At 39.3% G+C, this 21,049-nt stretch overlaps 1 protein-coding gene across 4 annotated transcripts in view; it reads left to right on the forward strand.

Moving 5' to 3' along the window:
• Positions 1 to 21,049, forward strand: part of FILIP1 (filamin A interacting protein 1) — a 187,983-nt gene that overhangs the window by 156,425 nt on the left and 10,509 nt on the right. For 2 of the 4 annotated variants that reach the window (XM_019442680.2, XM_019442681.2), the window contains exons 5-6: positions 7,073 to 9,878; positions 13,253 to 13,476. In XM_019442680.2, coding sequence (XP_019298225.1) covers positions 7,073 to 9,878; positions 13,253 to 13,459 — 3,013 coding nt within the window. In that variant the 3' untranslated portion in view covers positions 13,460 to 13,476. Of the gene's footprint in view, positions 1 to 7,072; positions 9,879 to 13,252; positions 14,092 to 21,049 lie in introns of those variants that run through there. The other 2 variants (XM_053904716.1, XM_019442682.2) reach the window with 2 other exon arrangements.

Here is a 21,049-nt window from a genome sequence, read left to right on the forward strand (position 1 = left end):
AATCATAGAACATTTGGGCTTATACTTTTAAAGTCTTCTAGTTGAAAATAGTTAAATTTCTGAACATTTGTAAATGGTAAAGTCTCAAAATAAAAAGATCATGGTTTCATTTAGTATGAAAAGAAAAATGAGGAACACACTTAAGAATAGTTATTAAGAAAGACAATAGAATTCTGAAAATCTATTAGATTGTGTATTTGTCTTCCTTTCATCCTTTAAACAGGATAAAATGCTTGTTGAAAATTAAGAACTTGCCAAGAATAAATTTGATTTCAGGGTATCAAATGCCTGTAATGCTGATGAGAATCGGGGTACTAATTCATCTTAGTCTTGGTCTTCTGGTTTGTTTCCTTTTTATGCTAATCTTCCGAAAATCAGGGCATGGTTGAAGAATGGCAAGATGGGCAGAGAGGAGGTGGTAAGACCAGTTGGCACAAACAACACCTACACCCTATCATTCTACTCCTTAAATAGCATAATTACATGGCAACGGTGCCCAGTAATGTAAAGCAAATGAATTGTTTAAGTACAGTGACATTGTAACTATTAGGAAATTGTTTGAAAAAGGAGACATAACCTGCCATAGTCATTATCTATTGTGAATAGTTATGTGGTGATACTTTTGAATGCTTGTTTAATATAAAAATGAGGATTTCTAGATAGAAGGGGAGAAAAAAAAACCCATCTGAAGTAGAAGGCTAAATTGACTAGGGAGGGAGGTAGATGAATGGAAAGCAGTGCTCCCTTCCTTTGGCGCTCCAGTGTTGCTACTAGTATATCTCCCTCCTCTTATCTCTCCTGCCAGACCTTCACTAGCTCCTCCTCATTCTTCCTTCTTTTTTTTTTTTTTGGAATATTTATTAATTTGTGTGTGTGTGAGAGAGTGTGTGCATGCACTCAAGTGGTGGAGGGGCAGAGAAACAAGGGGACAGAGAGAATCCCAAACAGGCTGCATGGTGTCTGTGCAGAGCCCAATGCAGGGCTGGAACTCACGAACCACTGTGAGATCAAGACTTGAGACAAAATCAAGAGTCAGAGATGCTCAGTGGACTGAGCCATTCAGGCGCCCCTCCTCCCCATTCCTTTTTACCCCTTAATTTTAGGCATTTCCCAAAGTCTTTTCTCTATCTTTTACTTTTTCTCTTTCCACATAGTTTCTCCTTGGAGATCAAATTTATTTCCACGTCTAAGGCACTGTCACCACCTCCTCCCTCCACTTACTGAAATGAAAATCCAAGAATTACCAAGCTTTAGCACTATACAAGTTTCTATGTAGGAAGGGATGGGTGACAAAAGAGCCCCAAGACCTCCAATAACTTTCTTTCTTCCTGAGGCTTCTCTCACTTTAACTACTACTATTCCTCCCAATAGACTCCAGACGTACACTGCCCCAACATTCTGGCCCAGCTGTGGGTAAAATACCTCCTCTTGTTTCTCTGCAACAGAGGTTGGAAACTTTTCTTAAAAAGAACTAAAACAAGCAAGCAAACAAAATAAACAAAGAGCACACCAGAACCTATGAGAGAGACACAAAAGCCTTCTTTTAGTCTGGTCTACAAAGTATTGGTTAAGGTTCTAATATTCCCAGAGGCACTTTATAGGTTATCTAGTGGTTGTTCATCATCTGGTACTAAAGAGAGATATTAAGTGATACCTTCCCATCCACACAGAGAGGGCTCGATCTCTCAGCTTTGGTTTCCCACTTAGGAGATAACACCTCTTTCCTAGGCAACCAATGACTAGAATGACCACAGTCTTCAAGAGAGGCCACTGCTCACTAGATCAGAGCCACTTGTCATCTAATAACCACTATTAATATCAAATTACTGGCCCAATAACAGCCACGATATCCATTCAGCAAAAATTTATACTCAGTATTGTGAGGGACTTTAGTTCACACATCTCTATAGAAGATGACTTGAGCTGTATTTCTAGATCAAGCTTATTTATTCTTTCATTTATCTATTCACTCACTATTTTTTGAGCACTTCCGATGTATCAGGCATTGTGCTAGGGGGCAAACAAGACAGACATGGCCTGTATCCTCATGCAACTTGTGTTAACAAAGTCAAGGGGTGCCTGGCTGGTTCAGTTGGAAGAGCATGAGACTCTTGATCTCGGGGTTGTGAGTCTGAGCCCCATGTTGGGTGTAGAGACTGCTTAAAAATAAAGTCTTTTAAAAAGTTGTAAGTTGATTAATGTTATAAAGGTTTCAGGGTATTATGGGAGTCTATAAGAATGTATAACTTAATCAGGTTGGTCCTGCAAGGCTTCTGGAAGAAGTGACATTTAAGTGAAACTTTGGAAGGATGAAAATCAGCTGGATATTGTGCCAGAGTGAATGGAGGAGTGGGGAGGAAATACTAAGCAGAAGGCACAGCATATTTAAGGAATGTGAGCAGCTTAGATAACAGGGGGAAAGACTGGCTTCAGAACCTGCCAACATGGTCAGGAATCAAATCATGCTAGGCCATGTTATAGATTTTTCACCTCTATTCTTAGAGCAACAAGAAGGCATGGGAAGTTAGAGTTCCATTATAGCCTGTGATTATATTTAAATTTGGGTGAGAGTAAGTAATAATAATTATTATAATATAAACATAGCCAAAAGTACACTTGCTATGGACCAGGCACTGTTATAAGTGCTTTTCCATATATTAACCAATATGCATCTCACACAAACCCTATGAATCAGGTACTATATTGATGCCCGAGTTATAAGTGAGGGAAGTGAGGTATACAAATAAGTTATATAAGTTGTCCAAGATCACATAGCTAACAAGTGGCAGGGCTTGTGAGGAGATCCATTAGGAGGCTGTTGCAGAATTATCAGCAGAAGATGCCTAAGGCTTTGGACAGGAGTAATGACAGGAGGAAGTCATTAGGGTAATGGGGTTAAGATGTTAAGATGAGCTGTAAAATTTATAAGATTTACACCAAAAGTACTATATTTCTAATTGCTTGGTATACTGGAAAAATTATCTCTATGGAAAGAACATTTAACATGAGATCTACCCTCTTAATTTTTTAAGTGTACAATACAGTATTGTTAAGTATTACCTGGTACACTTTTAAACTTGACTATCTTGCTATTACCTCAATTTTCTACCAATACTATTTCTCACCAGTTTTTCCCATTCCTGTTAAAGGTATTATTTGTAGTTGTGCAGATTAAAAGCATCAAAGTAATTTTTTTCAATTTCTCTATCCCTTTTTCCTAGCAAGTGAACAGTCACAATGCCCATGCCAGTTACCTTTTGCAAAGTCTTCACAATTCATCCCATCTTTCCCATCCCCAGTGTTCTCCCTGTAGAAGTTTAAATGCAAGTCTGTTTGCACAGAAGGTTATTGGCAGGCTGTCCTGACTGAGTCACACAACTTTACCTTGGTTATGGATCTAACCCTCAGCTAAATCAAAGCTGTAACTGAATTTTGGGAGAATGCAGAGAATGGGCTGTGTATTGCTGTAAGAGCCACTTTAACTGAGAGATGGGAATAATTTAAGAAGTGATAGAAGAGGGAAGGAGAAAGCTTAATGGGACAAAGAGAAAGGGGAGAGAGAGAAGGGGAGAGAGAGAGAGAGAGAAAGAGAGAGAGAGAGAGAGAGAGAGAGAGAGAGAGAGAGAGAGAGAGAATCACAGCTAAGAGGACATGAAAAAATGTGGTTTCTTGGAAGCCAGATTCCTGCGATGGTCATGCTCTAGCTCACAGAACTTCCTACTCATAAGAGAGCCTTCTACTTTTCTCTGGCTGAAAAGTTAATACCCCAGGTTTTACACCAAAGTTACTGAAATGAAAATATTTACAGTGTAAACACAAAAAGCATGGGACAGACTTTTCAGATTCATACTCTTTAGTTCTTATATTTATTTTTGTGTTTTATTATATCTGTGTATAGAGTCTGTATGTCAGTCACTTTACTTCTACTATCTCAATTTTGAGAACAATTCTATGAGGTAGGTATAACATCCTTGCTTTACAAGTGAAAAAACTGAGGGTCAAAGAGTTTCAGCAATTGGCCAGAGGTTACAGTCAGAAAATGACAGAGCCAGAATTCAGATGCAGCTGTCTGACCCCAAAGCCCATGTTTTAGTTACTCCAACCCACTGTCTGTAATAGCATAGAGGCATAGGATATTTAAACAAATATCTTTAGAAATTTTAACATTTTAAGCTTAGAGTTGAAAGCACTGATGTTTTCAATGAATTACTTTTGATAGTCTTGTTAAGGCTAAGGAATTTGAAAATATCCCCAAAAGTATCTCCCACTCTATAGTTCTGTGACATTATTTCAGTTGTTTTGACTTCAAGTAAAAAAGAAGATGATCAATAAAATTCTCTTTACACATGTAAGAACCACACTTAATGAAGCGATTACAGTATTACTCATGTGAACCCAAAGAATTTGAAAACAATCTTTTTCTTCCATTGTAAGAATAAAGTCATAATGGGTTTGGGAAATTATGCATTTAGTTAATAGATGCTTAGACACAAGGATATGTTTTGTAAAAGTAAATTCCATAAAAAATCTTAATTATATCATCAGAATCATTTCTATAATAATTCTTTAACACTGCAAATAGCTTCAATATATGTTCAGTCATTTCTTGTACAATGCAATGTGAGACTATTAGCTTCTATTTACTTGGTTAACAGCTAATCTAGTCATAAATATGAAATAAATCACTTTAAATAAGTAAGGTGCAAAATATATTGAAAGAATAAAATATTCTTAAATACAGGTTGTTTACAACTTGCTTCTCTGATATAAATATTAATATTAAGAAGCATTCTTATAGTATATAAAGTAAATATGATTATTTTATTTTATCTTATTTTTTATTTTTTAAAATTTACATCCAAATTAGTCAGCATACAGTGCAACAATGATTTCAGGAGTAGATTCCTTAGTGCCCCTTACCCATTTAGCCCATCCCCCCCCCCCCACAACCCCTCCAGTAACCCTCAGTTTATTCTCCATATTTATGAGTCTCTTGTTTTGTCCTCTCTCTGTTTTTATATTATTTTTGTTTCCCTTCCCTTATGTTCATCTGTTTTGTCTCCTAAAGTCCTCATATGAGTGAAGTCATATGATTTGTGTCTTTCTCTGACTAATTTCACTTAGCATAATACCCTCCAGTTCCATCCACGTAGTTGCAAATGACAAGATTTCATTCTTTTTGATTGCTGAGTAATACTCCATTGTATATATATACCACATCTTCTTTATCCCTTCATCCATTGATGGACATTTGGGCTCTTTCCATACTTTGGCTATTGTTGATAGTGCTGCTATAAACATGGGGGTGCATGTGTCCCTTCAAAACAGCACACCTGTATCCCGTGGGTAAATGCCTAGTAGTGCAATTGCTGGGTTGTAGGGTAGTTCTATTTTTAGTTTTTGAGGAACCTCCATGCTCTTTTTCAGATTGGCTGTACCAGCTTGCATTCCCATATGATTATTTTAATTCCATTTTTATGGATAACTGAAAATAACTATTAAAATTGGTGCACGTTATGAAGGGGAGTGGGAGATACAGGCTTCCAGTTATGGAATGAATCAGTCACGGGAATAAAAGGTACAGCATAGGGAATATAGTCAATGGTATTGTAATAGTGTTGTATTGTGACAGATGGTAGCCACACTTGTGGTGAGCACAGCATTATGTATAGAGTTGTTGAATCACTATGTTGTGCACCTGAAGCTAATGTAACTTTGTAACTATACTTCCATAAAAAAAATTGGTGCAAATTGATTCATCAACACAAGGATAGTAAATAGTTATTCTGGTGTATTTATATTCCTACTTTTTTAATGCTATACATAAACACCATAGAGAAAATGTATTTCACACATGTAAAACATAATAATTCCTGTAGCTGCCACATTTTTATATTGATAGTAATTGATTTCCTCCCAACCTAGTTCTCTATTTAAAATTTTTGTTTAAATCCAGAAACTGAGCCAAAATTCTGTGCTAGTTCTTCATTAGCTAGTTTATGTAGATCAGCTTTCTATCAGAAAGCTTGTCTTGGTTTGTTCCTATCAGGTGATAGTTGCATACATAATTAAAAAGTCCCAAGGTTCTTTTTGTTCTGCGCCTTCCCTTTGACTTAAAATAAAATTATATATATATATATATATATATATATATATATATATATATATTTAATGTGTATTCATTTTTGAGAGAGAGAGAGAGAGAGAGAAGACAGCACAAGCAGGGGAGGGACAGAGAGAAAGGGAGACACAGAATCCGAAGCAGGCTTCAGGTTCTGATCTGTCAGCACAGAGCCTTGACATGGGGCTTGAACCCACGAACTGCGAGATCATGACCTGAGCTGAAGTCGGAGGCTTAACCAAGTGAACCACCCAGGTGCCCCATAAAATAAAATTACATTTTGAAGTCATAAGATGTAGAGGTGAGGAGCAAGGATTCTGGATCCTGAGGATCCAGAAGGATTCTTCCTGAGTCTGAATCCCAGAATTGCCACCTACTGACCATGGGAATGTGCAAGAGCCCTGTCTCACATTCCTTATTGGGATGACAGTAGCAGTACATGTCTCAGAGGATTGCTGTGAAGATAAACACATAACACACATTGTGCTTAGAATACAGAAAACACTATTTAAATAGCCACTATTATTGTACAACCTAAGTGTTACTCAATGGTTATGTTATTGAAGTATAATACATTTGCAGAAAAGCACTCATAAGTGTTCAGGTTAGTGAAATTTCATAAGCTGAACAATCCTGTGTAACCAACACATAAGTCATGAAACAGAAACCAGTACCTGAAGAGTCCTTTTCATGCCCACTTCTGGTAACTACCCCTCCCCAAGGGGAACAAATAACCTGACTTTGGATTAGTGTCCTTAATGACTATCTGTTAAAGCCTTGATATTGGACCAGTTGGTAGGTATTTATTGTAATAGCATTTCACTTTTTATTTAATATCTAAGACAAACTTTTTTTGCTGATGAATTTTTTAATATGTATAAGAATAAATATATATGACATATGTATAATATAATAACAAACTATAATATCTTAATATATTTTGTTTCCTAGGTTGAAAAAGCTCCTTGAACAAGAAAAGGCTTACCAGGCCCGAAAAGAAAAGGAAAATGCTAAGCGACTCAATAAACTAAGAGATGAGCTTGTGAAACTCAAGTCCTTTGCACTCATGCTGGTGGATGAAAGGCAAATGCATATTGAACAACTTGGCCTGCAAAGCCAGAAAGTACAGGATCTTACTCAGAAACTGAGGGAAGAAGAAGAAAAGCTCAAAGCCATTACTTCCAAATCCAAAGAAGACAGGCAGAAACTGCTCAAGTTGGAAGTGGATTTTGAACACAAGGCTTCGAGGTTTTCTCAAGAGCATGAAGAGATGAATGCTAAATTGGCTAATCAAGAGTCTCACAACAGGCAACTTAGACTCAAGCTGGTTGGCTTGAGTCAGAGAATTGAGGAACTGGAAGAGACCAACAAAAACCTTCAAAAGGCAGAGGAAGAACTTCAGGAATTAAGAGATAAAATTGCCAAAGGGGAATGTGGCAACTCCAGCCTTATGGCTGAAGTGGAAAATCTCCGGAAGCGCGTGTTAGAAATGGAGGGTAAAGATGAGGAGATCACTAAAACTGAATCCCAGTGCAGGGAATTGCGGAAGAAGCTGCAAGAGGAAGAACACCACAGTCGGGAACTCAAACTTGAAGTCGAGAAGTTACAGAAGAGAATGTCTGAACTGGAGAAATTGGAGGAAGCATTTAGCAAGAGTAAATCTGAGTGTACCCAGCTACATCTAAACCTGGAGAAAGAAAAGAACTTAACCAAAGACCTGCTAAATGAGCTGGAGGTGGTCAAGAGTCGAGTTAAAGAACTGGAATGTTCTGAAAGTCGATTGGAAAAGGCTGAATTAAGTCTAAAAGATGACCTTACAAAGTTGAAGTCATTTACTGTGATGCTGGTTGATGAAAGGAAAAATATGATGGAAAAAATAAAGCAAGAAGAGAGAAAAGTGGATGGACTCAATAAAAATTTTAAGGTGGAACAAGGAAAGGTTATGGATGTAACTGAAAAACTAATTGAAGAAAGTAAGAAGCTTTTAAAACTGAAATCTGAAATGGAGGAAAAGGTGTACAATTTGACAAAAGAAAGAGATGAGTTAATAGGTAAACTGAAAAGCGAAGAAGAAAAATCCTCTGAATTAAGCTGCAGTGTTGACTTATTAAAGAAGAGACTTGATGGAATAGAGGAAGTGGAAAGGGAAATAACAAGAGGAAGGTCTCGAAAAGGATCTGAGCTCACCTGCCCAGAAGATAACAAGATTAAGGAACTAACACTTGAAATTGAGAGACTGAAGAAACGCCTCCAACAATTGGAGGTGGTTGAGGGGGATCTGATGAAGACGGAGGATGAGTATGATCAGTTAGAGCAGAAATTTAGAACTGAGCAGGACAAGGCTAATTTCCTCTCTCAACAACTGGAGGAGATAAAGCACCAAATTGCCAAAAATAAAGCAATCGAGAAAGGTGAGGCTGTGAGTCAGGAAGCAGAGTTGAGACACAGATTTCGGTTAGAAGAAGCTAAAAGTCGAGACTTAAAAGCCGAAGTACAAGCTCTTAAAGAGAAGATCCATGAATTAATGAACAAAGAAGATCAACTTTCTCAACTTCAAGTGGATTATTCTGTCCTTCAACAAAGATTTTTGGAAGAAGAAAATAAGAACAAAAACATGGGGCAGGAGGTCCTCAATCTGACCAAAGAGTTGGAGCTTTCGAAGCGTTATAGCCGAGCTCTTCGACCCAGTGTGAATGGGAGAAGAATGGTGGATATTCCTGTGACGTCAACTGGAGTGCAGACTGACGCGGTGAGCAGTGAGGCGGCAGAGGAGGAAACACCAGCAGTATTTATACGGAAATCCTTTCAAGAAGAAAATCACATCATGAGCAATCTTCGACAGGTAGGATTGAAAAAACCTATGGAACGATCCTCTGTTCTAGATAGGTATCCTCCAGCAGCAAATGAGCTCACTATGAGAAAGTCTTGGATTCCATGGATGAGAAAAAGGGAAAATGGGCCCCCAATCACTCAGGAGAAAGGGCCTCGAACAAATCCCAGTCCAGGGCACCCAGGAGAACTGGTCCTTTCACCAAAGCAAGGCCAGCCTCTGCATATTCGAGTGACACCAGACCATGAGAATAGTACTGCAACTTTGGAAATAACAAGCCCAACATCTGAAGAATTTTTTTCTAGTACCACCGTCATTCCTACCTTAGGGAATCAGAAACCAAGGATAACCATTATTCCATCGCCAAATGTCATGTCTCAAAAACCAAAAAGTGGAGATGCTACTCTTGGCACAGAACGAGCCATGTCCCCGGTCACGATTACTACATTTTCTAGAGAGAAGACCCCAGAAAGTGGAAGAGGTATGTTTGCAGACAGGCCCACATCCCCCATTCAGATAATGACAGTGTCTACATCAGCAGCACCAGCTGAGATTGGAGTCTCTCCCGAATCCCAGGAAATGCCCGTGGGAAGGACTGTCCTCAAAGTCACCCCAGAAAAACAGACTGTTCCAACTCCACTACGGAAATATAACTCCAATGCCAATATCATAACCACGGAAGACAATAAAATTCACATTCATTTAGGTTCTCAGTTTAAACGATCCCCTGGGACTTCAGCTGAAGGAGCAAGTCCAGTTATTACTGTCCGACCTGTCAACGTGACAGCTGAAAAGGAGGTTTCCACAGGCACTGTCCTTCGCTCCCCTAGGAACCATCTCTCATCGAGACCTGGTGCGAGCAAAGTGATGAGCACTATCACCATAACACCGGTCACAACCTCATCTACTCGAGGAACCCAGTCAGTGGTGAGTAGAAGAGGCTCCAGAGTGGAGGCTGATGGAGGGAGAAGTGACTTGTGAGAATCACCCAGTGCCCAAAGTACAACAAAAGCACATGCCTCTCGCTCTACCTGAGCCCACTAGCAGATGTTTCCTAGAGGACCAGCTACACCAAGACATGAAAATAAAAAGTGGCCTAATGTTTTAATAAATTGAACTCATTTTGAAGGAAAATTTCTTTTTTTTATGTAAAGTATGAAGACCCCCAAAATTCTTGCAAATATGGCCTCTTTATAATGTCAGCATACGATAATAATCAGGTTTAAAGTTTAGTTTTTTGTTAAAAATACTTTTAAAAATGGAGACTGAGAGAAATGGTCAATATGCAGGAAGAATTAAAACTGCCTCCTGGGTTATATTTCTATAACCTAAAATATTCAATATATGGTTATGTATGGCCATAGTCATATTTTTTTCCAAAAATAAGATTAAAAGTTCTTAATATTAACTTTTTTAAAAGTAAAAAAAAAATGGGTTTATATGTCTAAGCACTATATTTTATTAATAGTATCTTTCAGAGAGCAGATGCTTGATAAATATTTATTTAATAACTAGAAGGCTAAATGAGTGATTATGAAAAAGCATGTCTCAGATATAAAAACCAGAGCTTAAAAATAAATTCTGTTTTTAGAAATACTTCCAGTGATTGTCTTCATTTACTTGGGACAAATTAGTAAATTAAATTATAGAAGAACATGTACTGTTTAGATTTTAATTTAAACCAATAAACTAGAAACTATTATTCCTAGATTCTGAACAAATTCTGTCCCATGTATTAGAAACTCTTAGGAAAGACAGGAAGCTTATTATTTAAGTATAGAAACTGTGGCTTATTGTCCCATATCCTCCATTAAATTTACTTTAATTTTCTGTGTACCAACACAGATTCAAGACAGACTTCAAAGTGTGAATTACTAATTGCTTTGTTGGTAAAGCTTTCCATTACTGGCTCTATAGGAGCTAAATAGCATTCAGAATTGCTCACACTTCTTGAATGGTTCAACATAATATTGCTTTTTAAGCAACACAGAGCATAGTTTGCTTGTGCATGGTCACTTCTCTCTAATAATTTTTATAAAAAAGATAGTGGAGGTTTAAGTTGTAGCTCAGAGCAGATTTTCTGCTGAAACATCTTAGTACCATTTTAAGGGTCAGATCAAAATAGCTTTACTTTCTTTAGCAACATTGTTGGCTACTGATTAAACCCATATACAAACAAGATTTCAAAACAACTGTTTAGGATTTATAGGCCTAAAGGATGGCCCACTTAATTCAGATATGTCAGATTCCATAAAATCAAGGATAACAAAAAGTTTGGGACGCCTCTCTTAGAAATAGAATAGTGAGACTAGTTCATTTGTGCATGTGTTTATTCAACATTTATAGGGTGTTTAGCTACACTCTGGGCACTGGGTTTGGTGCCCAACTGCAAAGAGGACCTTTAGAAGTTCCAAAGGCAGGATTGGAACCTACCTAGTGGTTCTATGATAGAGGTATGTACAAAGGAACCCAGAGAAGACTTCCTGGAAGAGGAAGTTTTCACAGATAAGGAGAAATTTTTTAAGAAGGAAAAGGGAAAGAGTATGTAGAGAGAACAGCCTGTGCAAAAGTGTGGCTCTGTGAAGAAGCCTGACATGTTCCAGGAAAGGTGACCATTCCTATTGTACTGCAGCAGTTGGGTGTAGGGACATAATGCAAGAACAGAAAATACAGAGGCAAACTGGAGTCAGATACTGAAGAGAGGTACGTGGCGTATTATGAAATTGACATTTGATCTCATAGAGTAGACAAAGGGAGCCATTGAAGGGGTATTGATGATTTAAAAAAAACTACATTACTTATGTTTTAGAAACATATGTCTATAAAACAATTTAAAAATAAATTGGAAGGGACAAAGACTGAGGACAGGGATACTGTTGCAATCTTCCAGGCTAGAGACGGTGTAGGCTTGAACTGTGGTAGTGAAAATGAAGACAGAGATATGTTAAAGATAGGATCGAAGATTTCGTGACAAACTGAGTATAGAGGGTGGCTCTGAAGTTTCTGGTGTGGCTCTATGGGTAGATAGGATGAAAAACATAGGAAGGCTACTCTTTGGGGACAATATAAGTCATGTTTGGGGCACTTATATTTGAGATGCCTGCAAGACAGTGGTAATGTCTGGCAAGTGGGAAATATAGATGTGTATTCCAGAAGATCATTGAAGGGACTGGAGCTCATCAACACATGGGGTGACAAATGAGGTGATTCTCAGGGTAAATGTGAAAAATTAAAAGAGAGCTGAGAATGAAGCATGGTGACACCCACGTTTAGAAGAAAGGCAAGCTATGACAAGGAGCCAACCAGAGACTGAATAGGAGTCATCAGACAAGAGGTGAATGTGTGAGACTCCAGGAAGAAGGTATCATGGGTAAGAGAGTTTTAAAAGAACTTCAAAAAGAAGGGTATGGCCAGCAGTAACCGTAAAAAATGAAAAGAGGGGCGCCTGGGTGGCTCTGTCTGTTGAGCGTCTGACTCTTGGTTTTGGCTCAGGTCATGATCACAGGGTCATGGGACTGAGCTCCACGTTGGGCTCTGTGCTGAGCGTGGAGCCTGCTTGAGATTCTCTCTCTTTCCCTCTGCCCCCTCCCCTGCTCACATACTCTCTCTCTCTCTCTCTCTCTCTCTCAAATAAAAAAATAAGGGGCACCCGGGTGGCTCAGTTGGTTGAGTGTCTGACTGTAGCCCAGGTCATGATCTCACAGTTTGTGAGTTCAAGCCCTGTGTCGGGCTCTGTGCTGACAGCTCGGAGCCTGGAGCCTGCTTCAGATTCTGTGTCTCCCTCTCTCTCTGCCCCATCCCCACTCATGCTCTGTCTCTGTCTGTCTTAAAAATAAATAAAACATTAAAAAAATAAATAAAGAATAAAAAAAATTTAAAAAAAGTCTTTAAAGAAAATGAGAATCCAACATCATTAAGAGGTGGAGGGAGAGCTGCTTCATCCACTCCAAGAAAGTGCAGATAATTTGGGGGACAGTGGGAGTAAAGTTGCCTGAGTTTATGCCAGATGGCTGTATTTTCTCTGTGAAATAGGAGTTAAGGTCACTTCTGGAAGGGTAGATAGAGGAAGTGGGTCAGAGGCTTGAGAAGAGAAGGAAGTTTGGCGTAGGTGTTTCAGGACATGGAAAAGGGAGGCAATCAGAGTGGATTAGACCCCAACTCCAAATTTCTAACCATTTTATCTGGGGGGGGGGGGTGTGTCATCTGTGGGCATTCCTGTCTTGCTAATGCTCAGGTTGACGGCAAATCCAGGTGGAAACTCACCAGTATCTCCCTGTGTCTCTATATTTTCTCTCTTACAGTCAGGACAAGACGGGTCATCCCAGCGACCTACACCCACCCGCATTCCTATGTCAAAAGGTATGAAAGCAGGAAAGCCAGTAGTGGCAGCCCCAGGAGCAGGAAATCTGACCAAATTCGAGCCTCGAGCTGAGACTCAGTCTATGAAAATAGAGCTGAAGAAATCGGCAGCCGGCAGCGCTACCTCTCTTGGAGGGGGGAAGGGCTGAGGGCAGTGGCTGAGGGGGTATGTTGTGCAGATGCTACTGCTGCCGTGAAAACGGACCTTCGTCTGTTTGTGCCAACTCTCTACATGTACTAACAAGTTTTAAATATCTTGTTTATAAAATAATCGACTAATAGCCATGTGTGTTTCCTATTTTGTAAATTTGTTTTGATGCTAGAGAAAAGAACTAACCAGCAGAACTACAGTTTGCTGTGTGCTTTGTTGAGGATGCTGGGCCTGAGGCAGGGCCTGACTTCTAGTCCCATTTTTGCTTCTAGAAAGTGGACCCACCAGTTAATCCATCTGAGCCTCAGTCTCTTTGTCAGTAAGATATGTGAGCTGGATCTCATCATCTCCAAAGACAGATCCCATATTTCCTAATTGTAAATCAGATTTAATAGGCCTATCTCCACAATAATTGATTTTTCAGAAATTCTATTATGAAATAGGAAATAGTTTAACAATTGTCATTTGCCTCTATCAGATCCGAATTTGCTTCATGTGCTGGAAAAAACACCTCCTAGCTCTCACAGGGCCTGGACCTCTAAAGTTTTGCAAAACTAAAGCCTCTGGGATGATTTCAGGAAATAATTTGAATATGAAATAAAATGAAAATGAAATATGGAATCCTAAAAACAGAGTTTTACTTATTTGTGTGTGTCTGTGTGTACTAAAGAGGTTTTGGCCATCTCCAAAACATTCCCAGAATTTTAGAAATGATAATTTTAGAACCACTAATGTCAAACTCATGCTCTATTCAAGTGTGCAATTGATTTAAATTGTGGAGCAGTTTGAATAGAGCTGCCAAATGGCCCTTCTATCCATTACAACCTCAACAGAGGTTGTAATGGATAGAAAATAGAAGAAAGTAATTGTGATACACTAATGCCAAGAAAAAAAAATGACATCATGCACAGCTTAATTGAATTCAAATATTTTCCTCAGTTGAATGTGGACTTTACTTGCAAATATAGAACCAGTTCATGATTGTGGTGTGTGTGTGTGTGTGTGTGTGTGTGTGTGGTGTGATGAAATGAATTATTATTCCTGTCAGTTTTACTTATATTTGTATTATTTTCATTAATTTCAAGCATGTTTTAATAAGCATGAAACTATGTGAATGCAAAATGCCAGGTGTCTTTGTGAGAGGATTAACCATGTTATTAAAGTGGACATTGTGCTTCCTGGTCAAATAACCACAAATGAGCTCAAGGCTAATAATCCGCAGCTTAGCATCTGAGGTCTCATGTAGGCAGCACCTTTGCCAAAATTTTTAAGCCAATTGAGTGAACTTTATAAAAATACAATAACTATAAAGTTACAGGTTGTTATTTTTCCACTTCTGAATTGTGAGGGTTCCAAAATTATTTGTATAATCCCTGCTGTTGATATTTGGGGAAAGATAGATTTTTTTAAAAAAGATATTTGATTAGCTTTTATCATTAAATCATCATGCTTCATAATAAAGAGGCTCTTCTTTGAGTTCTTTCCATACCAATTTCCTATCTCTTGCAGAACTTGGACTTGAATTGTATATGATGGCGGTAGATGCCTCACAGAATTCATACATTTTTTAATGTTTATTTATTTTGAGAGAGAGCACAAGTGGGAGAGGAGCAGAGAGAAAGAGAGGGAGAGAGAGAGAGAGAATCTGCACTGTCAGCACAGAGCCCAACATGGGGCTTGATCCCACAACCCTGGATCACGACCAGAGCCAAAATCAAGAGTCGGATGCGTAACTGACTAAGCCACCCAGGTGCCCCCATATTCTTTTTAATCAGGTATCTTATTGCCTGTAGCTTATCAGTTCTCAGCATATGTATTAAAAGATGTTGAGTAACCATACTAACATGCCATAATAATGGGATTTCAAGGTAGCAGGAGAGAGACTGAGAAAAATGATTTTATAAAATGAGATTTTGAGGGGCACCTGGGTGGCTTGGTTGGTTAAAGGTCTGACTCTTGATATTTGCTCAGGTTATGATCTCATGGTTCCTGAGACCCAGCCCCTGGTGGCCTCCACACTGACAGCACAGTGTGGAGCTTGCTTGGGATGATTCTCTCTCTACTTCTCTCTCTCTCTGCCCCTCTCCTGCTTGCACACTCAAGCCTTCTTTCTCTCTCAAAGTAAATAAATAAACTTTAAAAAATGTGATTTTTGGGGGGCGCCTGGGTGGCTCAGTCGATTAAGCGTCCGACTTCAGCTCAGGTCATGAACTCGCGGTTTGTGAGTTCGAGTCCCGCGTCGGGCTCTGTGCTGATAGTTCAGAGCCTGGAGCCTGCCTCAGATTCTTTGTCTCCCTCTTTCTCTGCCCCTCCCCCACTCATGTTCTGTCTCTCTCTGTCTCAGAAATAAACAAACATTAACAAAAATTTTTTAATGTAATTTTTAACAAGTTTAAACAAGATATCTTTCCATTTCCAATACTGACTTGTATTTTCTTAAAAGGAAATTTTCCCCTTTTATAAAGTGCACAACCACCCCTTTGAGGAAAGAAAAAAAGGATATTCACTCTTTTTTGAAATGCTTCTTTGGCATTTAGGGTATTTAGTGTTACTGTGAACAAATGGTGTCAAAAATGAAAACTGAGACATTATATTACTTCTGACTCTACCTGTCATTCTCCAATGATTTTTATTATAATCTATTGTCACCGATGCTGTTTTTTGCTTTTACCCACTCATACCATGCTTATTTCATTCCTGCCTATTTCATTCCTGCCTGGAAGTCCATACCTGCCATCTGCAGGGAGAGTGCCCTGAAAGGCTTAGCAGTGCAGGTACAGGATGTTTATACATCTGGATGCTGGAATAGAGTCATCTACAAAGTACAACTGCTAGGAAAACTTGGCAGAACAGCACATTCACTTTTAAGAAATGGTAAAGAGCAGCCATGGCAGTGTTTCTTCGTAATTTTATTTTATTTATTTATTTTTTTAATGTTTACTTATTTTTGAGAGAGAGAGAGGAGGGGCAGAGAGAGAGAGAGAGAGAGAGAGACAGGGAGACACAGAATCCGAAGCAGGCTCCAGGAGCCTGACGTGGGGCTTGAACTCACAAACCATGAGACCATGACCTGAGCCGGAGTCAGACGCTTAACCGACTGAGTCACCCAGGCGCCCCTATTTTAGAACCAATTCTACATTTATTGGATAGCTTTGTTTTTTGTTTTGTTTTTTTTTTTTAATTTTTTTTAACGTTTTATTTCTTTTTGAGACAGAGAGAGACAGAGCATGAATGGGGGAGGGGCAGAGAGGGAGACACAGAATTGGAAGCAGGCTCCAGGCTCCGAGCCATCAGCCCAGAGCCCGCCGCGGGGTTCGAACTCACGGACCGCGAGATCGTGACCTGAGCTGAAGTCGGACGCTTAACCGACTGAACCACCCAGGCGCCCCAGGATAGCTTTGTTTTAAGCCACATATTAGAAATGAAATCCACTGAGAATAGGAAGTAGAGGATTAAATGCACTCCAATTCCAGCTTCCATTTGTGAGGATAATGTTTTTACAGTGCAACTTGATGGGCTTTTATAAGAATGAATGGGATTAAAAGGTTAGAGTCTTTTCCCTGTCCTGGAACACAGTATTGATCCAGGGCCTCACCAAGGCTGCTGTGTACAGCTGCTGTGCAGGTCCCACCCTAGGGATGGAGGGAGTGTGATGGCTCCCCCTGGGGTTGTGCAGGGCACAATCTGCACAGCTACACAGGAAGCACTGGTCTTCCCCTCCAGAGAATAGTTTTTATGGGTTGACTATTTCAGCACGCTATGATGGTGGCCATTTAGCATGCATGGTATAAGAAATGTTCCTGGGGCGCCTGCATGGTTCAATCCATTGGGCATCAGGCTTCGGCTCAGGTCATGATCTTGCAGTTCGTGGGTCCGAGCCCTGTGTCGGGCTCTATGTTGACAGCGCAGAACCTGGAACCTGCTTCAGATTCTGTGTCTCCCTCTCTCTGACCCTCCCCTGCTTGTGCTCTGTCTCTCTCTCTCTCTCTCTCAAAAATAAACATTAAAAAAAATTTTTTTAAAGACATGTTCCTGTATGGGACATGGCCCTAAGGGTATTTATCATTTCTTGAAAATGACCTTTCTGTCTAGGTCACTTGCTTAAACAGACTCATTCAGTTTCTGCTGGTAATTTTGTTACATTTTCAGTGAGGGCAAGTTAATGGGTAGCAACCAGACTCCAGAGGTTTTAGCGTATTCATTAACAGCCGGTCTTACTAGATCTCTTACTTGAATGTCTTCAAGAAAGAAGTGAAAGAATGGCTTTGATGTGTCATGTGGGAAGAGTATAGTTGCAGGGAAATGAAAACATATCCAAGAATATAAGATGTACAAAGATTTGAATTTCTCATTTCCTCATAGGTTTAGAACACTGAGGAAAGCATGAGACTTCCCTGATCAGAAAAACCCAGGGATGTTAGATAAGAAGACTGCGCTTATGTGGGAGGTTGGAGGGCAGAGAGAAGGATGGACACAGAGGGGGCTTCCCAGTAAACAGGAGCACACAATTCCAAATTTTCCCCAACCCAGATAGAATTCAGGGTTTCCCCTCCACAACCTCCTCTAGGGTTTCATTGTTGGTTATGTCCTCATCCTCTGCTGTTTCAGTTTCTCCTTTTTACCTGCTACTTCCGCACAGGATATAAATATGCTCTGGACTCTTCCATTGGAGCACAATTCTTCCTTCAGCCATGCAGTCCTCTATAGCTGCTGCCCTGTCTCCTTTCTGCCCAGTTAAGCCATAGACCAAACACTCAACCTTTTCTGCCTCCACCTCCACATTTCCATTTATTCCTTAACTCTTTTTTTTAATTAATTAATTTATTTTGAGAAACAGGGAGAGAGAGAGAGAGAGAGAGAGAGGAGAGAGAGAGAGCAGGGGAGGGGTAGAGAGAGAGGGAGAGAGAGAATCCCAAGCAGGCTTTGCACTGTCAGCGCAGAGCCTGATGTGGGGCTTGAACTCATGAACTGTGAGATCATGACCTGGGCTGAAATCAAGCATTGGACGCTTAACTGACAGAGCCACCAGGTGCTCCAACTCCTTTAAAAAATGTTTAAAAGTTTATTTATTTATTTTGAGAGAGAGAGAGAGAGAGAGAGAGAGAGAGAGAGAGAGAGAGAGAGAGAATGAGCTGGGGAGGAGCAGAAAGAGAAGGGGACAAGGGATCAAAGCAGGCTCTGTGCTGACTGTGGAGAGCCCAACATGGGGCTTGAACTCACTAAACTGTAAGATCACGACCTGAGCTGAAGTCTGATGCTTAACTGACTGAGCCACCCAGGTGTCCCTCTTTTAAAAATTTTACTAGTATAATTCATATACAGGGGCACCTGGGTTACTCAGTTGGTTAAGCATCTGACTTGATTTCGGCTCAAGTCATGATCTCACAGTGTATGGGTTCCAGCTCTGTGCTGACAGAGAGGAGCCTGCTTGGGATTCTCCCTCTCCTTCTCTCTCTGCACCTCCTCCACTCACTTGAGTGCATACTCTCTCTCTCTCTCTCTCTCTCTCTCTCAAAAACAAATAAACATTTAAAAAAAGGTAATTCATATACAAGGTTAAACTATCAGCACTAAAAGAAAATTAAAACCATTCTTCCTTATCTCACTCCCCTTTTCCCTCAGTTTTACTCCCTGGAAAACATCATTTCTAACTCTTAGCTGTTTTTCTGGTGTTTATCTACATATTTCTAAATAATATACTTGTATTCTTTGTCAATTTAGACATTATTTTCTGTCTTCCCATTATTACTTTGATGGTTGAGGATGCTCTCGTATGTCACCTCTGTCCTTTTTCCCCATCCTCCCAGTATGATTACAACACGAATTTTTTGATAAATTATCAGTCAGCATTTATATGTTTATGTATTTATATGTTTACAGTGTAAATTTAAACACTGTTCCCTTTTGGGGCAACTGACTGGCAGAACTCATGACTCTTGATCTCAGGGTTGTGAGTTCGAGCCCCATGTTGGGTGTAGAGATTGCCTAAAAATAAAATCTGTAAATAAATAAATAAATAAATAAATATTGTTCCCTGGTGAGGCATATAGTATACTATGCTTGTGTTTCCTTTCTCTTGCCACTTTTCACCCATCAATAGGATAATTATTTTAATTTTTCATCTACTTTGTTTTCTATGTATCTTTTTTTAAAATGCTCCTATAGATCTGCCAAACACCTATCAATGATTTTTCCAAACACTTAAACACATAGGTTTCTTAATTTTGCCTTGGGGCTTTCCTAGTTCAGCCCGTTAGTTTCCTAGTTTAGCTCTCTGCTTCCCTACTTAGCCTTGGATTGGTCATGCTCTAGGCCAGGTTATGCTATTGTCCTATTGTTCTTTTGCCTGAGTTGAATCCTGTTTCCTGCATTTTTTCTTAGCATTTTGCTTACACGTCTATCTGCATATCTATCTATTGAAGTACAGTTGATCCTTGAAAAATATAGGAGTTAATGGCATTGACCTCTAGTGCAGTGTAACTTTTGACTCCCCAGAAACTTAATTACTAATAGCCTACAGTTGGCTGGAAGCCTTACCAATTGCATAACCAGTCAATTAATACATATTTCATATGTTACATGTATTATATATCGTATCCTTACAATAAGAGACAAGAAAATATTAAGAAAATCATAAGGAAGATCAAATACATTTATAGTATTGTACTGTATTTATGAACAAAAATACACATAGAAGTGGACCTGCACAGTTTAAACTTGTATTGATCAAGGGTCAACTGTACATCTTCCAGTAGTTTTTGAAGAAAAAAAATCCCTCGGTAACCTTCTTGGGGCAGGCTACATGTATTCTGGGAATAGATCAGGGAAGGTGAGATGAAGAATCTCACAGTAAAGTGTGCAAACATTTTTATTCCCTTGCATTTAGTCTATGCTTCTCTTCATATGCGTAGGTCTAGAACTTCCTAGGTTAGTTTTTGGTTTTTTTCCTAGAAAAATAAACCTTGGGTTCTGGTCAGATGACTAAGACATCTAATCTCTTTTGGTTTTCCTTTGATCTCTCTGACCACTCCACCTCAGTCTCTTTTTCTGGCTCTTTATTTTATGCATACAATCTAAATATCATTGTTTTCCTTATCTCTCCCAATTTCCTACAATACATGCTCATTCTGGTTATTTTATGCACTCCCATGGCTTCAGTTAATCACCCATATGTTGATGGCTACCAATCCTCTATCTCCAAATGCTTATCTAACATTGTACTATATATCTCCAAGTTAATTTGTTTGGAAACAATTCTTGGGGTACCTGGGTGGCTCATTCGGTCGAGTGTCCATCTTCGGTCCAGGTCATGATCTCATGGTTCATTAATTCAAGCCCCCCATCAGACTTGCTGCTCTCAGTGAGGAACCTGCTATGGATCCTCTGTCCTCCTCTTTTTCTGCTCCTCCCCTGCTTGAGCTCTCTCTCTCTCTCTCAAAAATAACTAAAGCTTAAAAAAAAAAAAAAAAAAAAAAAAAAAAAAAGCAATTCTCAACACCTCCTCCATCCTTCTTCCAAGTCTTCTTCTCCTTACTATTCTGCATTTCAGAAGGGATATCCTGATCCACTCAGTCGCCCACACAAGAAA

Source organism: Panthera pardus, unplaced genomic scaffold, assembly GCF_024362965.1.
Source record: "Panthera pardus isolate Hobbes unplaced genomic scaffold, ASM2436296v1 HiC_scaffold_17, whole genome shotgun sequence".
NCBI classification, from domain to species: Eukaryota; Metazoa; Chordata; class Mammalia; order Carnivora; family Felidae; genus Panthera; species Panthera pardus.